Source organism: Mustelus asterias, chromosome 2 (genome assembly GCF_964213995.1).
Source record: "Mustelus asterias chromosome 2, sMusAst1.hap1.1, whole genome shotgun sequence".
In the NCBI taxonomy this organism is placed as follows: Eukaryota; Metazoa; Chordata; class Chondrichthyes; order Carcharhiniformes; family Triakidae; genus Mustelus; species Mustelus asterias.
In genome coordinates, this window is record NC_135802.1 from 50,072,974 (window position 1) to 50,096,400 (window position 23,427).

Below are 23,427 nucleotides of genomic sequence, written 5' to 3' on the forward strand. Positions count from 1 at the left end.
AAAAGGTTTCTCCTAATTTTGCCTATAGTGCTTCTGCTAATTACCTTAATATTAACTTGATCCTGAGGTAAATAATGAAGCTGTGCTCCCAGATCAAAGCTTTTCCCATATGACGACAATTTGGGAAATTTGTTCAAAGTTGTTTAGATAATAACGACAAATATTCTTGGAACTCCTCAAATTAATTAATTCAATTAACTGATCCTTAAATCAATCCTCAGTTATTGGGTTAAGTGGAAGGTTTTACGATGGTGTGAAAAGTTTTGCAGTAGATGGTTCCCATCCCTCTGCCATCTAGAGCAAGACGTTGAGTACAGGGAATAATTGCAGAAATACGATAGTGTGATCTCAGAGTTTAGAAACCTATTCTACTCGAGAGTTCATAGATATAAAGACAGTGAAACTGGATGAAATTACTTCAAATTTTCAAACGGAATCGAATCATTTATTTTTAATCTCACCAATTTTCTCTTCTTCCCTCTTTCTTGTTAAGGGTCAGTTCCACAGCCCTTTACTAATTCATCCAAGTGGCCATTAAGAAGGAGTAACGTGACATTGGTTGTTGGCGGCTTATATGCTCTGAAGGGAACTGGCCGTATTCTGTCGCTACCTGAAATTTGTACATGAGGGGCAGCACTGTAAAATGGATCCCACTGCCATTTCAGGCAGATTCCATTTTTGCCGTCAAAGGTGTGAATCGGACAAGCATGCAACATAACCCCTCCGGAGCAGAATTAGTGCATGTGGAGAGGTCATTTACATGGAGATGTGTCTGCTGCATTGGAAAATATCCTGACTCGAACTTCCTGCCTCATTAGAAAAAATCCAGACCCAGCACTTCCAGCAAGGAGTAGTGACTTGGAGGAGTTCACCTCTAACTGATTTTTCCATTGTCTGGCTGAAGGGCATTGAAGCTGATTGTACTGTCCCATTACCCATCTGAGATCTTTCTAAGATTCTTCTAAGAATTAACTCAGCACAGACCGGTGATGGTCCAACCCTGGCTCAACTTACTGTTTAAACTTGTTAAGTCACTTGGAGGGAGCATTCAGAATTTAGATACAATCAGCTCACTCAGATTGAGGTTGTTTTTCTAAAAGATCACAAGTGGGTATGAATGGATTAGAATCCTGTTGTGTGTAAATGCAGTATTTCTTGGGATCTAGCTGTACTTTGAATGAAGAATATCGAATGACGACATTGAAAAGATTTCAATATAAAACTAACTCTATTAACCAAATAATGAAGCTTTAACTGAACAGTATATCTGAGAATCCGAATGAATCTTCGCTGTTGTTCTGTGCTAACCTTCACATCTCATTGTGGCTCCATATCTATTCAAACATTCTGAATGTGCTCGCACATGTACTTTTGAACAGTAACAGCGCTCGCAATAAAAGGAACCCAATTAGCTCCAAGTAGCTGCACCTGAACACTTAAATAGGCAAGGACTTAAAATCAATATTTGTACGAAAACATTATTTTGATAAGCTACTTAGAAAAACGATGAAGCCTGTGTGACAGATTTGCTTATTTTCTGCTTTCAAGTTTCCCGAGCAGGAGCTTGGGTTTTTAAAACCCAAAAGGTGAAACTTGCATCTTGATTAAACATATTGTTTAGCACATTGTTCTCGCCACTCCAGTCCAGCAATCACACAGTTGAGTCCCCCTGGTCTGCTCAGCCTGAAGGGATGTAAACCACTTTGTACTTGTGTCCTTGCTTAAATATCACATCCCCTCCCCCCCGCAACATTGCCCTCCAGGACAGCAGCACAACTTGGAATGGTCTTGCATCCAAAAGCTGGAACGATATTCTATGAGATAGAAATTCCTTTGTCTTTCATTAAATTTTTGTGTGAGAAATCGACATTCCACTTACTAATTCTGAGTGGGGGCGTCCCATGCAGGATCTGTGCAAAAACGTGCCAGCAGCTGCATTGATTAAGGCTAACCTCATTAAGATATGTTAATAAGAGTCCTCTGCTTGGATCAGGTCACATTTTGTAAAATTGTTGCCTGTAAACACTTGATTCACCCAGTTCTGAGCACATCCAGAAAAAACTGGCATAAACACTCAGAAACCAGGCTGAAGCATCAAGATGAAAATGATCACCAGCCCCATTCTGTTAAGTCTCTGGATAGCTGTTTGAGGGATTCATTCATTTTGACTGTTTCAGATGGAACTGAGAGATTAGACAGCTGACGTCATTGACTTTATTGTTGTTACAGTATCAGCAGTTTGTCAGGCTCTCACTTCTGAGTCAGGAAGTTGTGGGTTCAACTTCTATTCCAGGACTTGAGCATAGAAACTTGGGCTAACACTCCAGTGCAGCACCCAGGAAGTGCCACACTGTTTCCCAGCAGCCTGGGGTGGATTCAATGGGAAATCCCATTGATAGCGGCAGGACCAGAAGATCTTGCCACCAGGCAATGACAAATGATGGAGGTCACCAGTGGGCATGATCCTGCTGTAACATTTCTTTGGCTCATCATAAGATATGAGCGTCGCTGGAAAGGCCAGGATTTATTGCCCATCTCTATTGGCCCAGGCAATTTTGGGCTATTATATTCATTTTAGCCAATGTATTAATCACAAAATCCACGCGTGAAATCGTTTACCTGACATTCTTCACAACAGAGTCCATTGCTGCATTTGGCTTCTTTCGTAAGAGTACATTTGATACAGCAGCTTCCTCCTTCCTTGCTACATTCCTGTGCAGATGTGAAATAACTTTGTATTATGCAGAGACAATTTAAATGGAATAATTTATAAATACATACACACCAGTGAGTATTGCTCAGGGCGAGTTACGCAGTGTAACAGAACAGTGTTGTCCAACAGAAATTACTGACTTGCCACAGATGTGGCTATGATGGCACCATTTCAACACATGCTTTGCTTTTATTTGAAAATACTTCCCAGAAAATGCAGGTGAAATTTACTCCAAATTAATATTCAACATCCACCATGATTCAGTGTGGTCTTTCTCTTGCATTCACCTTTCTACATTGTTACCTTTTGTAACTTTGCATGGATTTAGCAGGCACACACATCTTGGCCAGAATCTTATGCACTCACGGGTAGTGTGTTTGGAGTCAAAAAGGCCACATGTACCGAGGTGGGATGGTGGCATACTGGAACACTGTCTCTGCCTGAATTACATTCTGGGCGGAAGGCCCATGGGTCAACGTTTCTACCCTGCTGCCAATTGAGGCCTTTAAGTGGCCAATTAATGACCATTTATGGGCCTCATCCTGCTGCCCACCTCTGGTATTAAGTCAACTGCTGTCACCAGGTAAAACTGTCACCTCTTGGTGCCGGGGGGGGGGCAGTGGGGAGAAGGGCCCTTGATCAAAGCACTCACTGTCTGATTGAGAGCGTGGAAATCAGGGAGATGGGGAGGGGGGCATTGAGTACCAATCCCCTGACAACCCCACCCCACAAAACCCTCCCACCCACCCCCAAAACATTACTTACCTGTGGCCTAGGTGGCTCTGTAATTCTGGGACTCTAGTAGGTATTTTTCCTTTAGGAACCATGGCCTCCCCTGTGGCAGTGTTGAGCCTCTGACTGACCTCAACTCTCACTCAGCAAGACATGCACCTGAGGGTTTAGATTCCAGGGGAAGGCCTGCCACTAGTCTCGCCACTACCTGATTAGCTTGTGGCTCGATGAGCCTTCCGGAAAAAGTGACAGAGCGTGAGTCTCTCCAGTGGGCAGGCAAAACCCTGATGCCTCAACAAGATGTCGCCGTTTAATGTAACTTATAGGTTTTTGTCCTATCCTTTTGACTTCATCAAAGTGATTGCTGAAAAGATTGACTTGTGTAAGGCCCATCAGATCCACGCCAGGCCTCCAGCCGCAACATGGTTACATACCACTTGGTATTTTCCATGATATGGTCTACTAAAGTTGTCAGTTATTGGTAGACGTAGCGATAGGATTAAGAAATTTAAGAAATATTAGAAGCACAATGGTGGCATGGATGTTAATCACATGTATATAATTTTCATCCAAGTAAATAGAATCGCATCCATTTTGCAATTCCTCCTGCGAATGGTGAGCTATGTTGTTGTTTGTCAAGTGTGACCCTCGTGGCCCCTCCCCCTACATATTCCAGATGTTACCATGTTGTGCTTCTGGTTGATTTTACCAATTTCTATATCCCCACATTGTGTGTTTGCTCTCAGATTATTTCGTACACCGGAGATGCCTCGTGCTTAATGTCAAGTCTGCTTGTGTAAGGAGCCTTGTTCACATGATTTGCTGGGTCATATCATATTCATTCTGTTCAAGGTTGAGGTTGAAGTGTTCAACCGTTTCATCTGCCTTACTGAAAGATAAAGGTTTTAAGTCCAAGGAGAGTTGCGTAATTGCTTGGAGAAAGGACATATATCCATAGAACCATAACCACTGAATCCCTATAGTCCAGAAAGACCCATTGGATGAGATTTTACAGCCTCACACGGGCGAGACTGGAAATTCCCGCCTGAGGTCAACGGAGATTTCCGTTGTTGGACCCTTGCCCGCTCCGATTCCGTGGCGGGCGAGGTGGTAGAGTTTTGGCCATTGAGTCTGTACCAACTCTCCGAAAGAGCATTCCCAAGCCCTCCCCTCCACCCTAACCCCACGTGTAACCCTTCTTAAAATGGAGGCACAGAACATCCACAAAAGCTTTTACTGATAGTCTGACCTGCCGACAGTGGTCTGATTATCTACCTCTGACTGGCTACTTTTAAAACAGACATTACACATACAGCTTCCTCTTTAACACATCATTATTTCAACTTTCAGAATAAAAACTGATTATTCAGCAAATTGACTGACAAATTTGATGAAGAACAAGCATAGAGAGTGTTGGGCTTGAGTGTTGGTACTTACTGTTTGTGAACCACAGTCACATTCTTCTCCAGCCTCAACAAATCCATTGCCACACTCCGGAGGATCAAGAAGCTGCATTGGTCAAAGAACATAATAATTATAAATCACAGTGCCTTTAATAGTCAAGTTTTAACACAACAATTAGACAAAATCCTGCCTCCACATTGAGGATACCCTTCATTATGTTGTGCAATACTACCATGGTACTAAATGAAATGCATTTCAAATGGATCTAGCAATGCAAAGCTCCAATCTGCGCTATTTCATAGAAAAATACTTTTGGCTAATTATTCAAATCTATAGTGAATTTACTGCGATTACAATTATACCTGAAGGAATATTTTATGATTGAAGTGTTGGGCTGCAATCAACTCTGATCAGTCAATGTTTAACATAAGCTTGTGAACTCGACAACACAAACGTCAACTGCTGAACAAAAATGACCAGCTGCCATAAACTAGAGGAATTAATTTGTAAAGAGGATACTCATTTTCCTTTGTTTCAGCATATTGTTAGTATTCAGATTTTTGCTGCTGCAATTACACTTGGCACCATTCATATCTTATTTTTGGAAATTAGCACATCTGCTTCTAGTATTATTTGTCAGTTAGATCAGTTACAGAATTTTGTCACTTCCATGAGCTGAAATAGAAATATGGCCAGTCATGCAAGGGAAACTGACATTTGTGTAAACAGAACTAATGGTTTGCATGATAGGTTTGTGCAAGGTGATTGTAAACTCTCTGTAAATTGTTTGCTATCTTGTCAATAAAACACAAATAGTTGAATGGCTGGTGGGGCAACCTGTTGTTGGAGGTTTGTGGATATGTTTCTATTAGGATCAAAGGTTATGGGGAGAAAGCAGAATTAGGCTACGGAGTTGGACGATCAGCCATGATAGTGATGAATGGCGGAGCAGGCTCAAAAGACCAATTGGCCTCCTCCTATTCCTATCTTCTATCTTTCTACGTTTCTATATGCTGGAAGTTAATAAGTTACACATAACACAACAGGGCAACCAGTTGGGCAACTGCAAACTGCCATGTCGGGTACCATCATATTTATCACTGTCTCTGGATCTCAAAATGCACACAATATGAGATCAAAGGAACAATGGGAATAGGTGAATAGGGGAGGGGGAATAGTGTATTGGTGTGTGGAGGGGAGAATGTGGGAAGGGGAATTATGGTTGGGAATTGGAGGGGGATCGATAGTGGAAGCGGAATTGAGAAGGGGAGATGAGAGAGGGGAAATGCAGGAGGGAAGAGGAGAATGAAGGAGGGGATAACAGGGTGAGAAGGGGAGTAACAGAATGGGAAGGGGGAATGAGTGACCCAGATGACTCATTCAGTAGGGTATGAATTGGGGAGGGGTAATGGAGGCTTAATATAGGAGTGAAAAAATTGACATATACGTAATTATAGTGTTTGATAGAGTAAAGAAACAGAAACGTTTTCCTGTGGCAAGATTGTCAGTAACAAGGATTTCAAATAATTGGCAAATAAGACAGAGAATGGGATGAAGATAATTATTTCCACACAGAGGGCTGTTTGAACTGGAGCTCTCTGGCTGAACGGACAGTAGAAGCAGATTGAATAAGAAATTTCAAAGAACAATTGTCATGCATTTGGAGTGAATGAATTTATCGGGTGCTGGAGAAACTGCTGGGGTAGGCTGGATTAAGATAGAGTTCTTTCAAACAGCCAATAAAGTCCTGACTGGATAAATGGTCTCCTACTGTGCTGTAAGATCCATGATTCTGTGATCATTGCAAATATAATGTGAGTAATGATAATGTAAATCTCCCGTGTAAACAGATAGCAATACAGTCATTGTAGCTTCACTGTGTCCCTGTGAACTACTACATCCCTACATTAGGGAGCATAAGATGGGAACAGAAACTGTCAGGGAAAGGCACAAATGAAAAGTGGAGCTTGTTCAAGGAACAAATACTGCGTGTCCTTGATAGGTATGTCCCTGTCAGGCAGGGAGGAAATGGCCGAGAGAGGGAACCATGGTTCACAAAAGTGGGTGAATGTCTTGTCAGGAGGAAGAAGGAAGCGTATGTAAGGATGAGAAAACAAGGTTCAGTTGGATTGATTGAGGGTTACAAGTTAGCAAGGAATGAGCTGAAAAATAGGCTTAGGAGAGCTAGGAGGGGGCATGAGAAGTCTTTGGCGGGTCGGATCAAGGAAAACCCCAAGGCTTTTTACTCTTATGTGAGAAATTTGTGTGGGGGTTAGGTTGATTGGCCAGGTTAAAAATTGCCCCTTAGAGTCCTGAGATGCGTAGGTTAGAGGGATTAGTGGGTAAATATGTAGGGATAGGGCCTGGGTGGGATTGTGGTCGGTGCAGACTCGATGGGCCAAATGGCCTCTTTCTGTACTGTAGGGTTTCTATGATTTCTATGATTTCTATGAATAAAAGAATGACCAGGGTGAGGTTAGGGCCGGTCAAGGACAGTAGTGGGAACTTGTGCATGGAGTCAGTAGAGATAGGAGAGGCGATGAATGAATACTTTTCTTCAGTGTTCACCAAGGAGAGGGGCCATGTTTTTGAGGATGAGAAGGTGTTACAGGCTGATAGGCTGGAGGAGGTAGATGTTTGGAGGGAAGATGTACTAGCAATTTTGAATAAACTGAAGGTCGATAAGTCCTCTGGCCCAGATGAAATATATTTTAGGATTCTTTGGGAGGCAAGGGATGAGATTGCAGAGCCTTTGGCTTTGATCTTTGGGTCCTCACTGTCCACGGGGATAGTGCCAGAGGACTGGAGAGTGGTGAATGTTGTTCCTCTGTTCAAGAAAGGAAATAGGAATGACCCTGGTAATTATAGGCCGGTTAGTCTTACTTCGGTGGTCGGTAAGTTGATGGAAAAGGTCCTGAGGGATAAGACTTACGACCATTTAGAAAGATGCAGCTTAATCCGGGATAGTCAGCACGGATTCGTGAAGGGTAAGTCTTGCCTCACAAATTTGATAGAATTTTTTGAGGAGGTAACTAAGTATGTCGATGAAGGTAGAGCAGTTGATGTCATATACATGGATTCTAGTAAGGCGTTTGATAAGGTCCCCCATGGTCGGCTTATGAAGAAAGTAAGGATGTGCGTGATAGAGGGAAATTTGGCCGATTGGATAAGTAACTGGCTATCTCATAGAAGACAGAGGGTGGTGGTGGATGGAAAATTTTCAGACTGGAGACCAGTTACCAGCGGTGTACCACAAGGATCAGTGCTTGGTGCTCTGCTATTTGTGATTTTTATAAATGACTTGGAGGAGGGGGCTGAAGGGTGAATCAGTAAATTTGCTGATGACACCAAGATTGGTGGAGTAGTAGATGAGGTGGAGGGCTGTTGTAGGCTGCAAAGAGACATTGATAGGATGCAGAGCTGGGCCGAAAAATGGCAGTTGGAGTTTAACCCTGATAAGTGCGAGGTGATTCATTTTGGTAGGACAAATTTGAATGCGGATTACAGGGTCAAAGGTAGGGTTCTGAAGAATGTGGAGGAACAGAGAGATCTTGGGGTTCATATCCACAGATCTCTGAAGGTTGCCACTCAAGTGGATAGAGCCGTGAAGAAGGCCTATAGTGTGTTAGCGTTTATTAATAGGGGGTTTGAGTTTAAGAGCCGTGGGGTTATGCTGCAACTGTACAGGACCTTGGTGAGACCACATTTGGAATATTGTGTGCAGTTCTGGTCACCTCACTATAAGAAGGATGTGGAAGCACTGGGAAGAGTGCAAAGGAGATTTACCAGGATGCTGCCTGGTTTAGAGGGTAGGTCTTATGAGGAAAGGTTGAGGGAGCTAGGGCTTTTCTCTTTAGAGTGGAGGAGGTTGAGAGGCGACTTAATAGAGGTTTATAAAATGATAAAGGGGATAGATAGAGTGGACGTTCAGAGACTATTTCCTCGGGTGGATGGAGCTGTTACTAGGGGGCATAACTATAGGGTTCATGGTGGGAGATATAGGAGGGATGTCCGAGGTAGGTTCTTTACTCAGAGAGTGGTTGGGGTGTGGAATGGACTGCCTGCTGTGATAGTGGAGTCAGACACTTTAGGAACATTCAAGCGGTTATTGGATAGGCACATGGAGCACACCAGAATGATAGGGAGTGGGATAGCTTGATCTTGGTTTCGGACAAAGCTCGGCACAACATCGTGGGCCGAAGGGTCTGTTCTGTGCTGTACTGTTCTATGTTCTCTATCCTCAGCATTTGTTTGTATCTAATACATTTCTGTGCCCAGCAACATTCAAGCAGACAACACACAAATGTTTGGGTGATTTCTTTCCAGACTGGTTAAGAGCATGGAATCATAGAAGATGGGAGCAGGCAGAGGCCATTTGGCCCTTTGAGCCTGCTCCACCATTCATCACAATCATGGCTGATCATCCAACTCAATAGCCTAATCCTGTTTTTCTCCCATAACTTTTGATCCCATTCGCCCCAAGTGCTAGATCCAGCCGCCTCTTGAATACATTCAATGTTTGGCTACTTCCTGTGGCAATGAATTCCACAGGTTCACCACTCTTTGGGTGAAGAAATGTCTCCTCACCTCTGTCCTAAATGGTCTACCCTGTATCCTAAGACTGTGACCCCTGGTTCTGGACTCCCCCACCATCAGGAATATCTTCCCTGCATCTACCCTGTCTAGTCCTGTTAGAATTTTATAAGTCTCTATGAGATCCCCCTCATTCATCTGAATCGAGAAGAAGAATGTGCAGCAAGTGAGGAGAAATGGTTTTACTAAGTCAGAAGGTAGTGGGCGTTGCTGCTCCTTTTCTGTAAATAATAGTAAATAATAACATTTCAACAGGGTAATTTAGCAGAACTGCTTTCTGAAGATATCCTGATGCTCATTTAACACACTGTTAATTGGGGGATCTTGCTTTGCACACATTCATTGCTGTGTTACAACAGTGACTACACACTGAAAGAGATTCTTGGTCTGGGAAGGGCATTTGAATGTTCTGAGGTGATAAAAGGCAGCACAGAAATGGGAGCCCTTTCTTTCTTTTATCTGTTTACACTCATTCAGTGGGAAGCACCTCTCCCTCTCATTTCTGTGTCTGAAAGTTGCAGATTCGAGATGCTTGAGGTTTAGGAATCAAGTCAATACTTGCTGCATTGTCAGAGGGTCGGGTATTGAGGGAGTGCTGCACTGTCTCAGCCTGAGTTGGGGGAGTGGGGGTGGGGGGGGGGGGGGGGGGTTGGAGAGAGGATATTATTTTTCATGGCTGGGTCCTGAGGCAGTGCTCTGAAAACTTTAAATGCACCACTGAATTAACCACACAATATTGCCTCCTCAATGGAGTGGCCCTGTCTGTGATATCTTAGTGGTATTCATACCACTATTAACACAATACAAAAATGGAAAATGCTGGAAAATCTCAGCAGGTCTGACAACATATGTGGAGAGAGATTGGAGCCAATGTTTTGAGTCTGAATGACCCTTCGTCAGAACTCAGACAAAGGGTCAGCCAGACTCAAAACGTTGTGGGGGATTCTATTCTCTCTCCACAGATGTTGTCAGACCTGCTTAGATTTTCCAGCATTTTCTGTTTTTGTTTCAGATTCCAGCATCCACAGAATTTTGCTTTTATACTATTAATACAAGGAAATGTTTGGTGCAGTGGTAAGGCAACAATTCTGAGGTAGTGGGCGTTGCTGCTCCTTTTCTGTAAATAATAGTAAATAATAACATTTCAACAGGGTAATTTAGCAGAACTGAAAATTACTGATAAATCTTTCCAGTAAGGACAGTAGAAAGTTTAAGGAAAAGGAAAAGACCATTGAACCCAGCAGCCTGCCCTATTCTCAGCCCACTGAGCCACATTCTCAGCACATCCCTCAAATTCCTCTCCCTCCAAAAATGCTTTGAACCCATTTACATACAGTCATGTCAATGGGCTTCCCTGCGAGTTTATTCCCTAATTTGATTACCCTTTGGGTCAAAAGGCTTCTGACCAAATTCCCTTCTTATTTCCAATGTTCGGTTTCCATCTGTCAGTTTAGATGTCTCACAATAATGAACACTTTATCTGTATTCTTATTGTCAAATTCTTTTCATTTATTGCTTCAAAGTCTCAATTTTTCCAAAGAAAAGGAGTTCAGCATCCTTAACCTTTCCTCATAACAATGATGTGGAGATGCCGGCGTTGGGACTGGGGTGGGCACAGTAAGAAGTCTCACAACACCAGGTTAAAGTCCAACAGGTTTATTTAGAATTATGAGCTTTCAGAGCTGCTCCTTCATCAGGTGAGTGGAGAAGTAGGTTCACTAACACGGCATATGTGGCAAAGACACATTTGCAAGATAATTACAGATTGGAATGTGAAGAATGTACCTTTGCCTGCATATGCCGTGTTTGTGAATCTACCTCTCCGCTCAGCTGGTGAAGAAGCAGCGCTCCGAAAGCTCATGATTCCAAATAAACCTGTTGGACTTTAACCTAGTGTTGTGAGACTTCTTACAGTTTCCTTATAACATCCTTCCTGATATCCACAATGATCATTGTTGATTGGCTCTGCACCTCTGAAGGTCAATAATATCTGTGCACAGAAACGATACCAGTCAACCTTCAAACATAAAAAGCTGTAGTTCTGTGTATCTAAAACTGTTTACTTATGAGTCAAAGCATAAAAGTAAATGGTTTCTGATCAAATTATTGTCCATGAAGTATAACACAAAATATAACAAAAACTTTAAAAATTCATAGAATCATAGAATGATTACAGCACAGCTTGCCATGTTCATGCCAGATCTTAGAGAACTCAACTTCAACTTCACATCCACACCCTCAACTTCAGGCAGTGCTTTCTGATCCTAACCCATTAGTATGATACTAGCCTAACCTTCCTTAGTAAACCACGAATGGATCATCTGAGTTTGTACTTCTTCAATTCACCTTATGAGGAACGGAAGAGCTGGCAAACAATAGGCACCACAGCAAAATGAAGTTATTCCTGATACTTACGCGGGTAGGTTTATTGAAGAGACAGTGACCACCACCATTGTTCAAAAATGCCTGATAATCTTCAATGTTGCACTTAGAAAACTTCCGTGGAAGATAAAACCTGCAGGTATTAGCAAGATATATTTATGTCTTAGGAAGGAAGCAGGAAGTAAAATACAATGATTATAGCTATTGATCCTAATAACAGGAATCAGTGGAAAACTTGGAACACCATGAGCTAGATTTTTCAACTTTAGCATTTGGGCATAAAGCAACATAGAGCTTGCATAAAGCAACATAAGAAAATAAGACATGAAAAATCACATTCCCAAAAACAAGCCCACCTCATTTTCCAAACATTAATGTAAATAGAGGAAAATTGGCTTGACTATATTACGGGCAAGTGAACCTCCTTGTCTGATTTGCTTATTAATGTTCCACCCATGTGATGCTTTCCATGCCAGCATTAAAGACAATCTGCTCTTACATATCTTATACAGACTGCTAACGTCGGCAAGAAACATTTATTGTTCCCATCAATGTAAAGTGTTTACGAGAGACCAATATGTCATGCTTAATAAAACTTAAAACAGCGCGAATTTACCTTCATGTTTTACCCTTGTAATATGTTTTTATATACATTTGGTTCCACACCAAAGTCACACCCCTGGTTTGTGTCACTTGTCAGGCTCAAATATTCAGGAAACAGCAACAATAATTGAATCATTAAAACATAAGTAATTAGAAAGGGCAGTTCCGATCATGTTAACCTACCCTCTTCCCCACGGGAGGAGCTCAGGATTTATAAACACCTGCTAATCTGAAGATTAAATTCACTGCCTCTACTTTGACCTCAGGAGATGCCTATTTCCAGCAGATCAATCTTGGGATATTAATGGGACACAGGTCCATCTTAAGAAAGAAACTTGCATTTGTGTAGCAACTTGTCACATTCTCAGGACATCGCAAACCAATTCGGAATTGATTACTTAGGGAGTGCAATCGACTTCATAGATATCGGCTAGGATTTTCCCTCCATGAGTTATTCCGATGCTAGCAAAATAGCTGAGAATAAGTTAATTAATGGTCTTATTTGGCACCCTTTCTCTGGTCGGTGAGTAGTCTATCCGCTGCCATTCCCACTGCTGGGAATACCCCCAGCAATGTAAACATATCGGACATCCATCCTGATGGCACGGTGACACAGTGGTTAGTACTACGGCCTCACAGCGCCAGGGGCCTGGGTTCGATTCCTGACTTGGGTCACTGTTTGTGTGGAGTTTGCACATTCTCCCCGTGTCTGCGTGGGGTTCCTCCGGGTGCTCTGGATTCTTTCCTCAGTCCAAAGATGTGCAGGTTCGGTGGATTGGTGATTCTAGGTTGCTCTTTAGTGTCAGGGGGACTAGCTAGGATAAATGCATAGTGTTATGGGGATAGCGCCTGGGTGGAATTGTGGTCGGTGCAGACTCGATGGGCCAAATGGCCTCTTTCTGCACTGTAGGATTCTATGATTCGAGGTTTTTCACCATCATTTTTCTGCTGTTCCTGCCTCCCAACTCGTCTTCTGTTGGCTGGTAAAATTCTCACCATCTCGATGGTTTCATAAACAACAAATAGGATGAATACTCAGTAGATCTATTTTTAGTATTGTGGTTAAAAAGGGATGTTGACTAAGATACTAATATTAAGATATCAGAACTACCCACTCTTCTTCAGAGAAGTTAAGCGTCCTTATTTGAGAGCCCTATGTTCCATCGATGCTTAAAAATGCCTGTCAATGGGTTTACCATGAATGTTAGTAGTATTAATGAATTTAATAAATATCCACCTCTAAACCCTCAACTGTATTAACAACATCTGTGGATGGGAAAAACAGTAAATCCTGATTGGCATTTTACAGGAAGATACAAAAAAACATGGCCAAGAAAGAGTTCTGAAGTAGATGAAGTCTGTTCAAGCAGTTTCAGTAGTAAAAAAATGTATCATAAATTTGAACAACCTCGCAACAGGGATTAAGCAAACAACAAATAAGAACAAAAATCTTTTGTGGAATTGAACCTGTTGATCTATCTCTTCCATCTCTCAGAAGACATCGTGCAGCTGAAGTTACTGTGAATATCAATTGGAATTGTACTTACAAATTTGATTATGGGTGCACTGTGTAACAAGGTTGAAAATTATCAAAGCAACTAATTGCTGAACATTCATGGAACCACTTGTTATCTGCTAGGGAGCAGCATAATTAACTATTGTACACTATAACCCTTTCATCATTGTACTGTATTCAAATTCAATTAACAACCACTTAATCGCTTGTATTTTAGGAACTAGATATTACGCTCGATGAATGGAAAATAAATGTAAAATTTTGTGATGAAGCAAGTTAACTGGATAAAACAATTAAAATAAAATGTCCCCTTTTGATGTTAGTAAATAAATCTCTTAACTAAACCATTGGCAGGAGAAGCGGAGCATGCATTTTTATGATATATCGGAGTGAACTAGACTAACAAATAAAGAAATAATAAAACCCAACATATCATAAAGTATACAACACGCATTTGTGAAATTCTTATCAGACATATCATTCCAGAATCGAAGTGTCATTTAAAAAGATACAAGGGGTAGGTTTTCTGTTTTAGCAGCCAGTTGGCTCAGGGTGTTGGGTGACAACCTGGTTATTCCATTGAACCAAGCCTTGTCAGGGGTGGATCGGGGACCGTGAATCGAAAACACACGTCCCAGGATAGCCTCCTGGCCGCCATGATATCGCGCAGCTCACCTAGCTGGGAAAAGGTAGGTTAGGGTGGGGTTGCTCGGGCTGGTGCAATTCACCCCCATTTGCTCTCCAAATGTCCTCGTTAGCGGGAAACCCGGAATATTTCTCACTGGCATTAGCAGCGCCTGTCAGCCTGGCTTTACAGAGATCGGGACACCACTGTTAAAGGGCGCCTTGATCTCCACACTGACAGATAGGCCCTTTTCCCTCCCGACAGCAGAAGGCAAACCCTGCTGACAATGGGAGCAGCCCCAACACCTCAGCACAGAGGGGCATCCTCCCCCTCCACCAATGAAAGAACAGGTCACCCAACCTCCCACCCGACCCTCCACACACACACACCACGCAGGCATGAGGGTGACCCAATACCCCTCCACCCAGAGGCTTCAGATAGAGAATGTGGTGAACGGGTGCGGCAACAATAATCTCTCCCTCAATGTCAACAAAATTAAGGAGATTGTCATCGACTTCAGGAAGCGTAAAGGAGAACATGCCCCTATCTGCGTCAATGGGGACGAAATAAAAGGGTCGAGTGCTTCAAGTTTTTAGGTGTTCAGATCACCAACAACCTGTCCTGGTCCTCCATGCCGACACTATAGTTAAGAAAGCCCACCAATGCCTCTACTTTCTCAGAAGACTAAGGAAATTTGGCATGTCAGCTACGACTCTCACCAACTTTTACAGATGCATCACAGAAAGCATTCTTTCTGGTTGTATCACAGCTTGGTATGGCTCCTGCTCTGCCCAAGACCGCAAGGAACTACAAAAAGGTCATGAATGTAGCCCAATCAATCACGCAAATCAGCCTCCCATCCATTGACTCTGTCTACACTTCCTGCTGCCTCAGCAAAGCAGCCAGCATAATTAAGGACTTCACGCACCCCAGACATTCTCTCTTCCACCTTCTTCCGTTGGGAAAAAGATACAAAAGTCTGAGGTCACGTACCAACTGACTCAAGAACAGCTTCTTCCCTGCTGCCATCAGACTTTTGAATAGACCTACCTCACATTAAGTTGATGTTTCTCTACACCCTAGCTTTGACTGTAACACTACATTCTGAACTGTCTCTCTTCCTTCTCTATGAATGGTATGCTCTGTCTGTATAGCGTGCAAGAAACAATACTTTTCACTGCATACTAATACATGTGACAATAAGAAATCAAATTAAATCAAATCAAATCAACCCCACACCCGAAAGAGAGACACCCCCCCCTCAGCCTCCACTCCAGGTCACTTTGACGGGTAGGGTAGGGCACTTCAAAGATTTTAGAGGACAGAGGCATGCATGACTTTCTTATCTGAGAATGGCGTCAGAATTCACCAGAATTGAAACTGAGCAACATCTTTCACAGGGCAATTCGGACAAGTGCAGCCACTAGACCCCCATCCTGGAGGAGAGTCCCTAGCTCAAGTCCTTTTCCCCAGCCCGAGTGCACCCAAGCCCCACGACCTTTGGGGGATGTTCTTTCTGTAGCCAGTCAGTGCAGAGGGGCACACAGCACACCACTTACTTCCCTGCCCTACCCCCCTCAAAGTACAAGATGCCAGGTCAGGATGTCACTGCCAGGATGCAAAGGGGCAATGCAATGTTGGCACTGGGGGTCCTGAGGGCAGGTATCCATTTTATTTATTGGGTTCCTACCCGCTTTGGGGGGAATCTGATCAGTGCCGGTGTAGCCGGCCGGGTGCATCGCAGGAATCTTGTTTTAGGCCCAATGCCTGATACAGTGGGCCATCAGGATTCCCGCCAGGGGCTCGCAAGACCAGTTTATTTATTGTCAGATCCTAACTGCTTGCAATCCATGTAGGGTAAATGCACCCACAGCTGCCTCAGTTATAAATTGACAGACAGTTAAGCTAACCAATTATTGTTCAACACTTAAGCTATAAGAGAAGCGTTTGTCTTAAGGTTAAGACAAAGTAAATAATTAACTGAAACTAATGGGCTAGCTCTTATTTCATTATTGACAAATTACAGACCAACTGGCTATTTCCAACAATTGGCTAAAGTGGGCTTTCAACATCTTTAACGTATAAAATTAAGGTTTGCAAAACCATTGTTGTTAACATGTTATCCACATTTTCATAACTAACACTTCACATCTTGGTCAGATCAACCGAGGTTAGTAGTGAGAAGTCTTTTCAATTGTTAAAGTTAATCTTCCTCCTTTCTGCTGATTATTGTTAATTACTGTTAATTGACGTTGGCTTCCTATCTTTCGGGCTTGTTACTTTTTAATGGTTAATAAACTTCCTGAATTCACCCTTTAAAGTGTTTATTCGTGCGGATGGTTAAGTCTGTAGAACCTGGTGTGACTTACAATTGGTGAGTTTTTGCAAACATCATGAACCCCACAAAAATCCTTAAGAAGTACAGTGTACGTTCAGGGTAAAAATCAGACAACAGCAGGCATACTTTCAAGGGCCTCACAACAAAACAGATGTCGACTTCATTGAAGAACGTGAAGGTTACTCCCACTCAAAAAGAAGACACCTGACAGCAACCACAAATGAACTCCAACAGATCCTCCAGGAGCAAATTCATGATGAGGTCTGTGCCTGCATCTGCAGATGCTGCCAAAAAAGGATGGCCTCAACAGAGACCGAACGGAGGTACTACAAAAATTGGATTTAAATAACAAAAACACTTCACAGCTATCGATGACCTCCTGGTCTACGACGAACGGCTGGTCATCCCAGTCTTCTCGCAGCCTTCAAAAAAATACACCAGGGCCACCTGAGCATCACCAAGTGCAGAGTACAGGCTCAATCCGCTTGTCTGGTGGCCAGGCATCTCCAAGGTGATCTAAAAGACCTCTGACAATTGGCAGGTTTGTGCATTGCATAGGCAGAGTCAAAAGGAACCCCTCATCCCCACATAATTCCCTAACAGGCCTTGGGAAAGGCTGGGTATTGACCTATTTGTCTGCAACAGGAAATCACCTCTTATAACAGTGGACTACTTTTCCAGATGGGTGGAGGTGAAGCAACTATACATGACTACCATAGAGGTAGTAACTAAGGCACCAAAATTGATGTTTGTGAGCCACAGCATCCAGGATGAGAGTATGTCCGATAACATACCACAGTTTTCCAATGAATACTTTGCACACTTTGCTAACACATCTGGCCTCCACTACCACACCAATACCCTAAGATACTCACAGTCAAACAGAAAAGTTGAAAAAGGGGCCCGCGCAGTGAAAGCCCTCCTGAAAAACAATGAGGACTTTGCCATAGTACTGCTCATATACAGGTCACCCTTACAACGTGATCTGTCCCAATTTAAACTCCACACCAACCTCCATAGCCTGCCACAAAAAAATAATGGCAAAGTTGGTAACCAAGGATAGCTTGGGCATTCAAACAAGAGAGCAGTCATACAGACAGAAGCAAGTTTCTGCCTACAACAGAAGGCACTGCACCAGATACCTGCCTCAACTATAGAAAGGGACAAGTTCTTGATTAAAGACCTCAAGAGAGAGGTTACTGTTATAAGAAAGATCAAGGGCCAACCTGGTCCTACCAGGTTGGCACTCAGAAGGCATGGTCAGATGAAACAGGAGGAGACTCCACACGCTCTCTCGACTGGCTGCTCCCACTGCGCAGTGGAGTGCTATCAACAAAGGTTGCCAGATGCCAGCTCGACCTTCAGACTAACAGGAAGAACCAGAACGACAGAGCCTACCACTCCTCAAACAGAGCAATGAATGAGATGTGGAAGACCTCCAGACCACCTGAACCTTTAAATTCAAGGACTTGAAGGGGGAGGGAGATGGGATACTGATAACGTAATAATAGTGATAATGTCATAATCAGAGCTAAGGTAATAATAGTGATAAAGTAGTAAAAACAAGGTAATTGTATGGGACTGATAACAATGTAAGACATGAAGTAAACTAGTATAACTCCAAATATTTTGGATAAAGACTTCAGGGGAGGTGTAGTATAATGGTCTGGCATATACAAAATCAATGTGGATTGAGTACAGTACCGTCCACACAGTGATGTAAGAAGGCGCATGATGCAGACCCAGGGTCAGTATGGTATTGAGCAGAGGTGCACATAGGCCTAGGCATGGAGACAGTTTGTCCCCTTTACTGCACACGTGTAAACAATTCTAGTAGTACAGTTAAGCTACAGAAGAGCACGGAGGCTTCTTTAAGACACAATGATCTGTAACCAACCCTCTCCCAATACGTGCCTTCTTAGTGGTAGAGGTCGTGGGTTTAGGACATACTGACAAAGAGGCCTTGATAAGATGCTGTATTGCATTTTCTAGATGGTACACAGTGCACTAGTGATGTTGGGAGTGAATGTTGTGCAGTCTGGCACTCTCAATCAAGTGAGCTTTACCCTGAATGGTGCTGAGCTTCTTGAGTATTGTTGAAGTTCTAACTCCTCCAGGCAAGTGGAGAGTAATCTACCACACTCCTTGTGCCTTCTAGATGCTGGGAAGGATTTGGGGAGCTAAGATATGAGCAATTGCTACAAAATTCCTGAGAAAATGTAGAGTAATCGGACCTTCCAAAGGCCAGCACTGCTTTCACAGCATTTCACAGGCAGTCCCATAGATCTAAATGCACCATCATTTACAGACACCATGAGAGAACAAGAAAAAAGAAGGTAATGAATGGTGGATTATTTCCCTTTTATCATTGAGCAAGAGCCCCTTCAACTCTGTAGAAACCTGATAAACATAGTTACGGTCTGACCAACACGTGACTCCTGTCTGACAGCAATGTTGTTGATTCTCCGTTGCTCAATTCAGGATGGATGACAAATAGTGGTCTGGTGAGTGACACCCATTTTCATATCCACCAGTGCAACTTTAGCACAACGCAGTAGTGTATGGCACTAGAAATAAACAGCATCAATTTTGTTGCATGTCCGTGGCCAATTCACTACATGTGGTAATAGAAGAGAATGAATTGCAATTTCTTATTCAGTGTGTTATTCAATTTCCAAGGAAGCTCATGTGGAGAAAGAAATAAGTACAGACCTAATGGGCCAAATCGCCTGCCTCTGTGCTGTAAGATTCTATGATTCTAATCCTAGCTAGAGATTCTGGAGGCAAATAAAGATGTAAATGCATTTCTTACTTACATTAATTCTCACATGTAAATTGAGTTATTTGATGACTAAATAATATGATATTAAATAGTTATGCTAATTAGAGCTCATTTATATTTTCTGATTAGGCAAATTGCAAAATCAACCTTGTCTAATTGAAATCTACAAATGATTGTTCCACAGGTAAAGTGATGTCACGTTGATGTGCTTTCAAGCTTGTTTCTTTCATATTCAAATCTACTTTATTACCCTCTTTTGTTGTTAGCAGATTGATGGACGTACTTGTGATTTCCTGCAAATGAACAACGCAATGTCTCCCTTATTAGTCACACTTTAGTGACAGGTTTGCAATGATTTTGTTGCCATTTGAGAGATTTATTCTCAAAACTCTACACTCTGTTATTTTCTTATTCATTTACAGGATGTGGGTGTCACTGGCTAGGCCAGCATTTATTGCCCACCTCTATTTTGCCCTGGTGATGGTGGTGGATGAGCTGCCTTTTTGAACCATTGCAGTTCATGTGGTGTAGGTACACCCATAGCGCTGTTAGGGAATGAGTTCTAGGACTTTAACCGAGTGACAGTGAAGCAACGGTGATATATTTCTAAGTCAGGATGGTGAGTGGCTTGGCGGGGAACCTCCAGGTGATGGTGTTCCCATGTACCTGTTTCGCTGGTCCTTCTAGATAGTATTTGGATTTGGAAGGCGCTGCCAAAGAAGCCTTGGTAAGTTTCTGCAGTGCATTTTGTAGATGGTACACACTGCTGCCACTGTTCGCTGGTGATGGAAGGAGTGAATGTTTGTAATGGGATACCAATCGAGCAGGCTGCATTGTCCTAGATGGTGTCGAGCTTCTTGGGGTGTTGCCAGAGCTGCACTCATTCAGGCAAGTGGAATATTTCACCACACTCCTGATTTGTGTCTCGTACATGGTGGGCAGGTTATGGGGAGTCAGCAAATGAGTTATTCACTGTAGGATTCCTCTGACTTGTTCTTGTAGCTACAGTATTTATATGGTTAGTCCAGTTAAATTTCTAGTCAATGGTAACCCCCAAGATGTTGGTAATAGGGGATTTAGCAATGATGATGCCGTCGAATGTCATGGGGCGATGGTTAGATTCTCTCTTGTTGAAGAGGGTCATTGCCTCTTACTTGTGTGGCCAAATGTTACTTACCACTTGTCAGCCCAAGTCTAGATCTTGTCCAGGTCTTGCTGGATTTTGGACATAGATTGCTTCAGTATCTGAGAAGTTGCGAATGGTGCTGAACATTGACAATCAGCAGCAAACATCCCCACTTATGATGGAAGGGAGGTCATTGATGAAGCAGCTGAAGATGGTTGGGCCTTGAACACTGTCCTGAGGAACTCCTGCAATGATGTCCTGGAACTGACATGATTGACCTCCAACCATCACAACCAGCTATGACTCCAACCTGCAAAGAGATCCCCCCCGATTCCCACTGACTCCAGTTTTACTGGAGCTCCTTGATGCCACATCCGGTCAAATGCTACACTGATGTCAAGGGCAGTCACTCTCATCTCACCTCTGGAATTCAGCTCTTTTGTCCATGTTTGAGCCAAGGCTGCCGTGAGGTCAGGAGCTGGGCAACCCTGATGGAACCAAACTAAGCGTCAGTGAGCAGGTTATTGCTGAGCAAGTGCTGCTTGATACCACTGTTGATGATCCCCTCCAGTACTTTATTGATGACTGAGAGTAGACTGATGTGGTAGTAATTGATTGGCTTGGATTTGTCCTACTTTTTATGAACAGGACATATCTGGGCAAATTTCCACATTGCTGGGTAGATACCAGGAGAGTGTAGCTGTACTAGAACAGATTGTCTCGGGGCACGGCAAGTTCTGGAACACAGATCTTCAGTACTATTACCAGAATACTGTCAGAGCCTTTACAATATCCAGAGCTTTCAGCTGAATCCCAAATTGGTTGAAGACTGGCATCTAAAATGTTGGGGGCCTCCAGAGGAGGCCGAGATACATCATCCACTTGACACTTCTGACTGAAGATTGTTGCAAATGCTTCAGCCTTATCTTTTGCACTGATGTGCTAGCTTCCTCCATCATTGAGGATGGGGATATTTGTGGAGCGTCTTGCTCCAATGAGTTGATTAATTGTCCAGCACCATTCATGACTGGATGTGGCAGGACTGCAGAGCTTAGATCTGCTCTATTGGTAGTGGGACTACATAACTCTGTCTATCACTTGCTGCTTATGCTTTTTGGCATGCAAGTAGTTCTGTGTGTAGCATCACCAGGTTGACACCTCACTTTTAAGTATGCTTGGTGCTGCTGCAAGTATGCCCTCCTGCATTCTGCAATGAAGCAGGGTTAATCCCATGACTTGGTGGTAATGCTAGAAAGGGGAATATGCTGGACCATGAGATTACAAATTGTGTTTGAGTACAATTCTGCTGCAGCTGATAGTCCACAACGCCCAGTCTTGAGTGGCTAGATCTGTTCAAAGCCTACTCCATTTTACACAGTGTTAGTGCCACACAACACAATGGAGGACTTCCTCAATGTGAGGATGGGATTTCAATTGCACAACGACTGTGTAAAGGTCATTCCTCCCGATACTGTCATAGACAGATGCATCTGTGGCTGGCAGGTTGGTGTGGGTGGGGTCAAGTATGTTTTTCCCTCTTGTTGGTTCCCTTGCCACCTGCTGCAAAAGAAGTTTAGCAACAAGGTCCTCTAAGACGGTCAGTTTGTGGAGGTGCTACTGAGCCACTCTTGGTGATGGACATTTAAGATCCCCACCCATTCTATATCCTAAGCACTCTCAGTGCTCCCTCCAAGTAATGTTCTACATGGAGAAGCACTGATTCATCAGCTTAGGGGGGACAGTTCATGGGAATCAGCAAGAGAATGAAAATGTTCTCTGCCTGGACACCAATGAGCTTTTTTCAAAGTATTTGTTGAATGTAACACTGAACAGTGGGATCTAAAGTTAAGTAAATGCAAAGTTTGAATTGCAAAGAGATGATCATTGGTTTAGTTTAAGTAAGTAAGTTTATTTATTATTTATTAGTCACAAGTAAGGCTTACATTAACACTGCAATGAAGTTACTGTGAAATTATCCTAGTCGCCACAGTCCAGCGCCTGTTTGGGTCAATGCACCTAACCAGCACGTCTTTCAGAATGTGGGAGGGAAAGGAGCACCCGGAGGAAACCCACGCAGAAACAGGGAGAATATGCAAACTCCATATAGACAGTGACCCAAGCCGGGAATCGAACCCGGGTCCCTGGCACTGTGGGGTAACAGTGCTTTGTAGGTACTGTGTGATTTGGGGTGAAAACAAGTGTCAAAAAATATGAAGAAGAGCATGTTTGCAGGAAAGATTTGTACTTGAGAGAGTATACTATTGTAGGGAAATAGTGGAGGAAGGCTGACTTTGGTGGACAAGCTGGCAACTAGCTGTATGTAAATGTCCACAAACAGCTTGGGAAGAAAGATGACCTTCAGAAGAAGAGAAAGGCAACAACATAGGATGAATTGCATTGCAGACCACATGGAAGGCACAACCTTTTACGTGAGCAGAGTGGTGCAGCCAAAGGGGTCAATGGATCAAAATCATCCTCTAATAGGGCAAAGTTAACTCCTTGGCCAGTCATTTAATTTCTCTCTGCATGCAAAGCTGCAAACCTGAGAGGGTGGAAACAAAAGGTAAAGAAATGGAAACAAGTGTCACAGGTAATTCTAATTTTTCATTTCTA

General features: G+C 43.0%; 1 protein-coding gene across 1 annotated transcript in view; it reads right to left on the minus strand.

Annotated features, from left to right (window-relative positions):
* Positions 1-23,427, minus strand: part of LOC144507755 (disintegrin and metalloproteinase domain-containing protein 22-like) — a 227,783-nt gene that overhangs the window by 19,304 nt on the left and 185,052 nt on the right. The window contains exons 15-17 of the mRNA XM_078235028.1: positions 11,858-11,957; positions 4,883-4,954; positions 2,620-2,712 (exon numbers count right to left, since the gene is read on the minus strand). Coding sequence (XP_078091154.1) covers positions 2,620-2,712; positions 4,883-4,954; positions 11,858-11,957 — 265 coding nt within the window. The remainder of the gene's footprint in view (positions 1-2,619; positions 2,713-4,882; positions 4,955-11,857; positions 11,958-23,427) is intronic.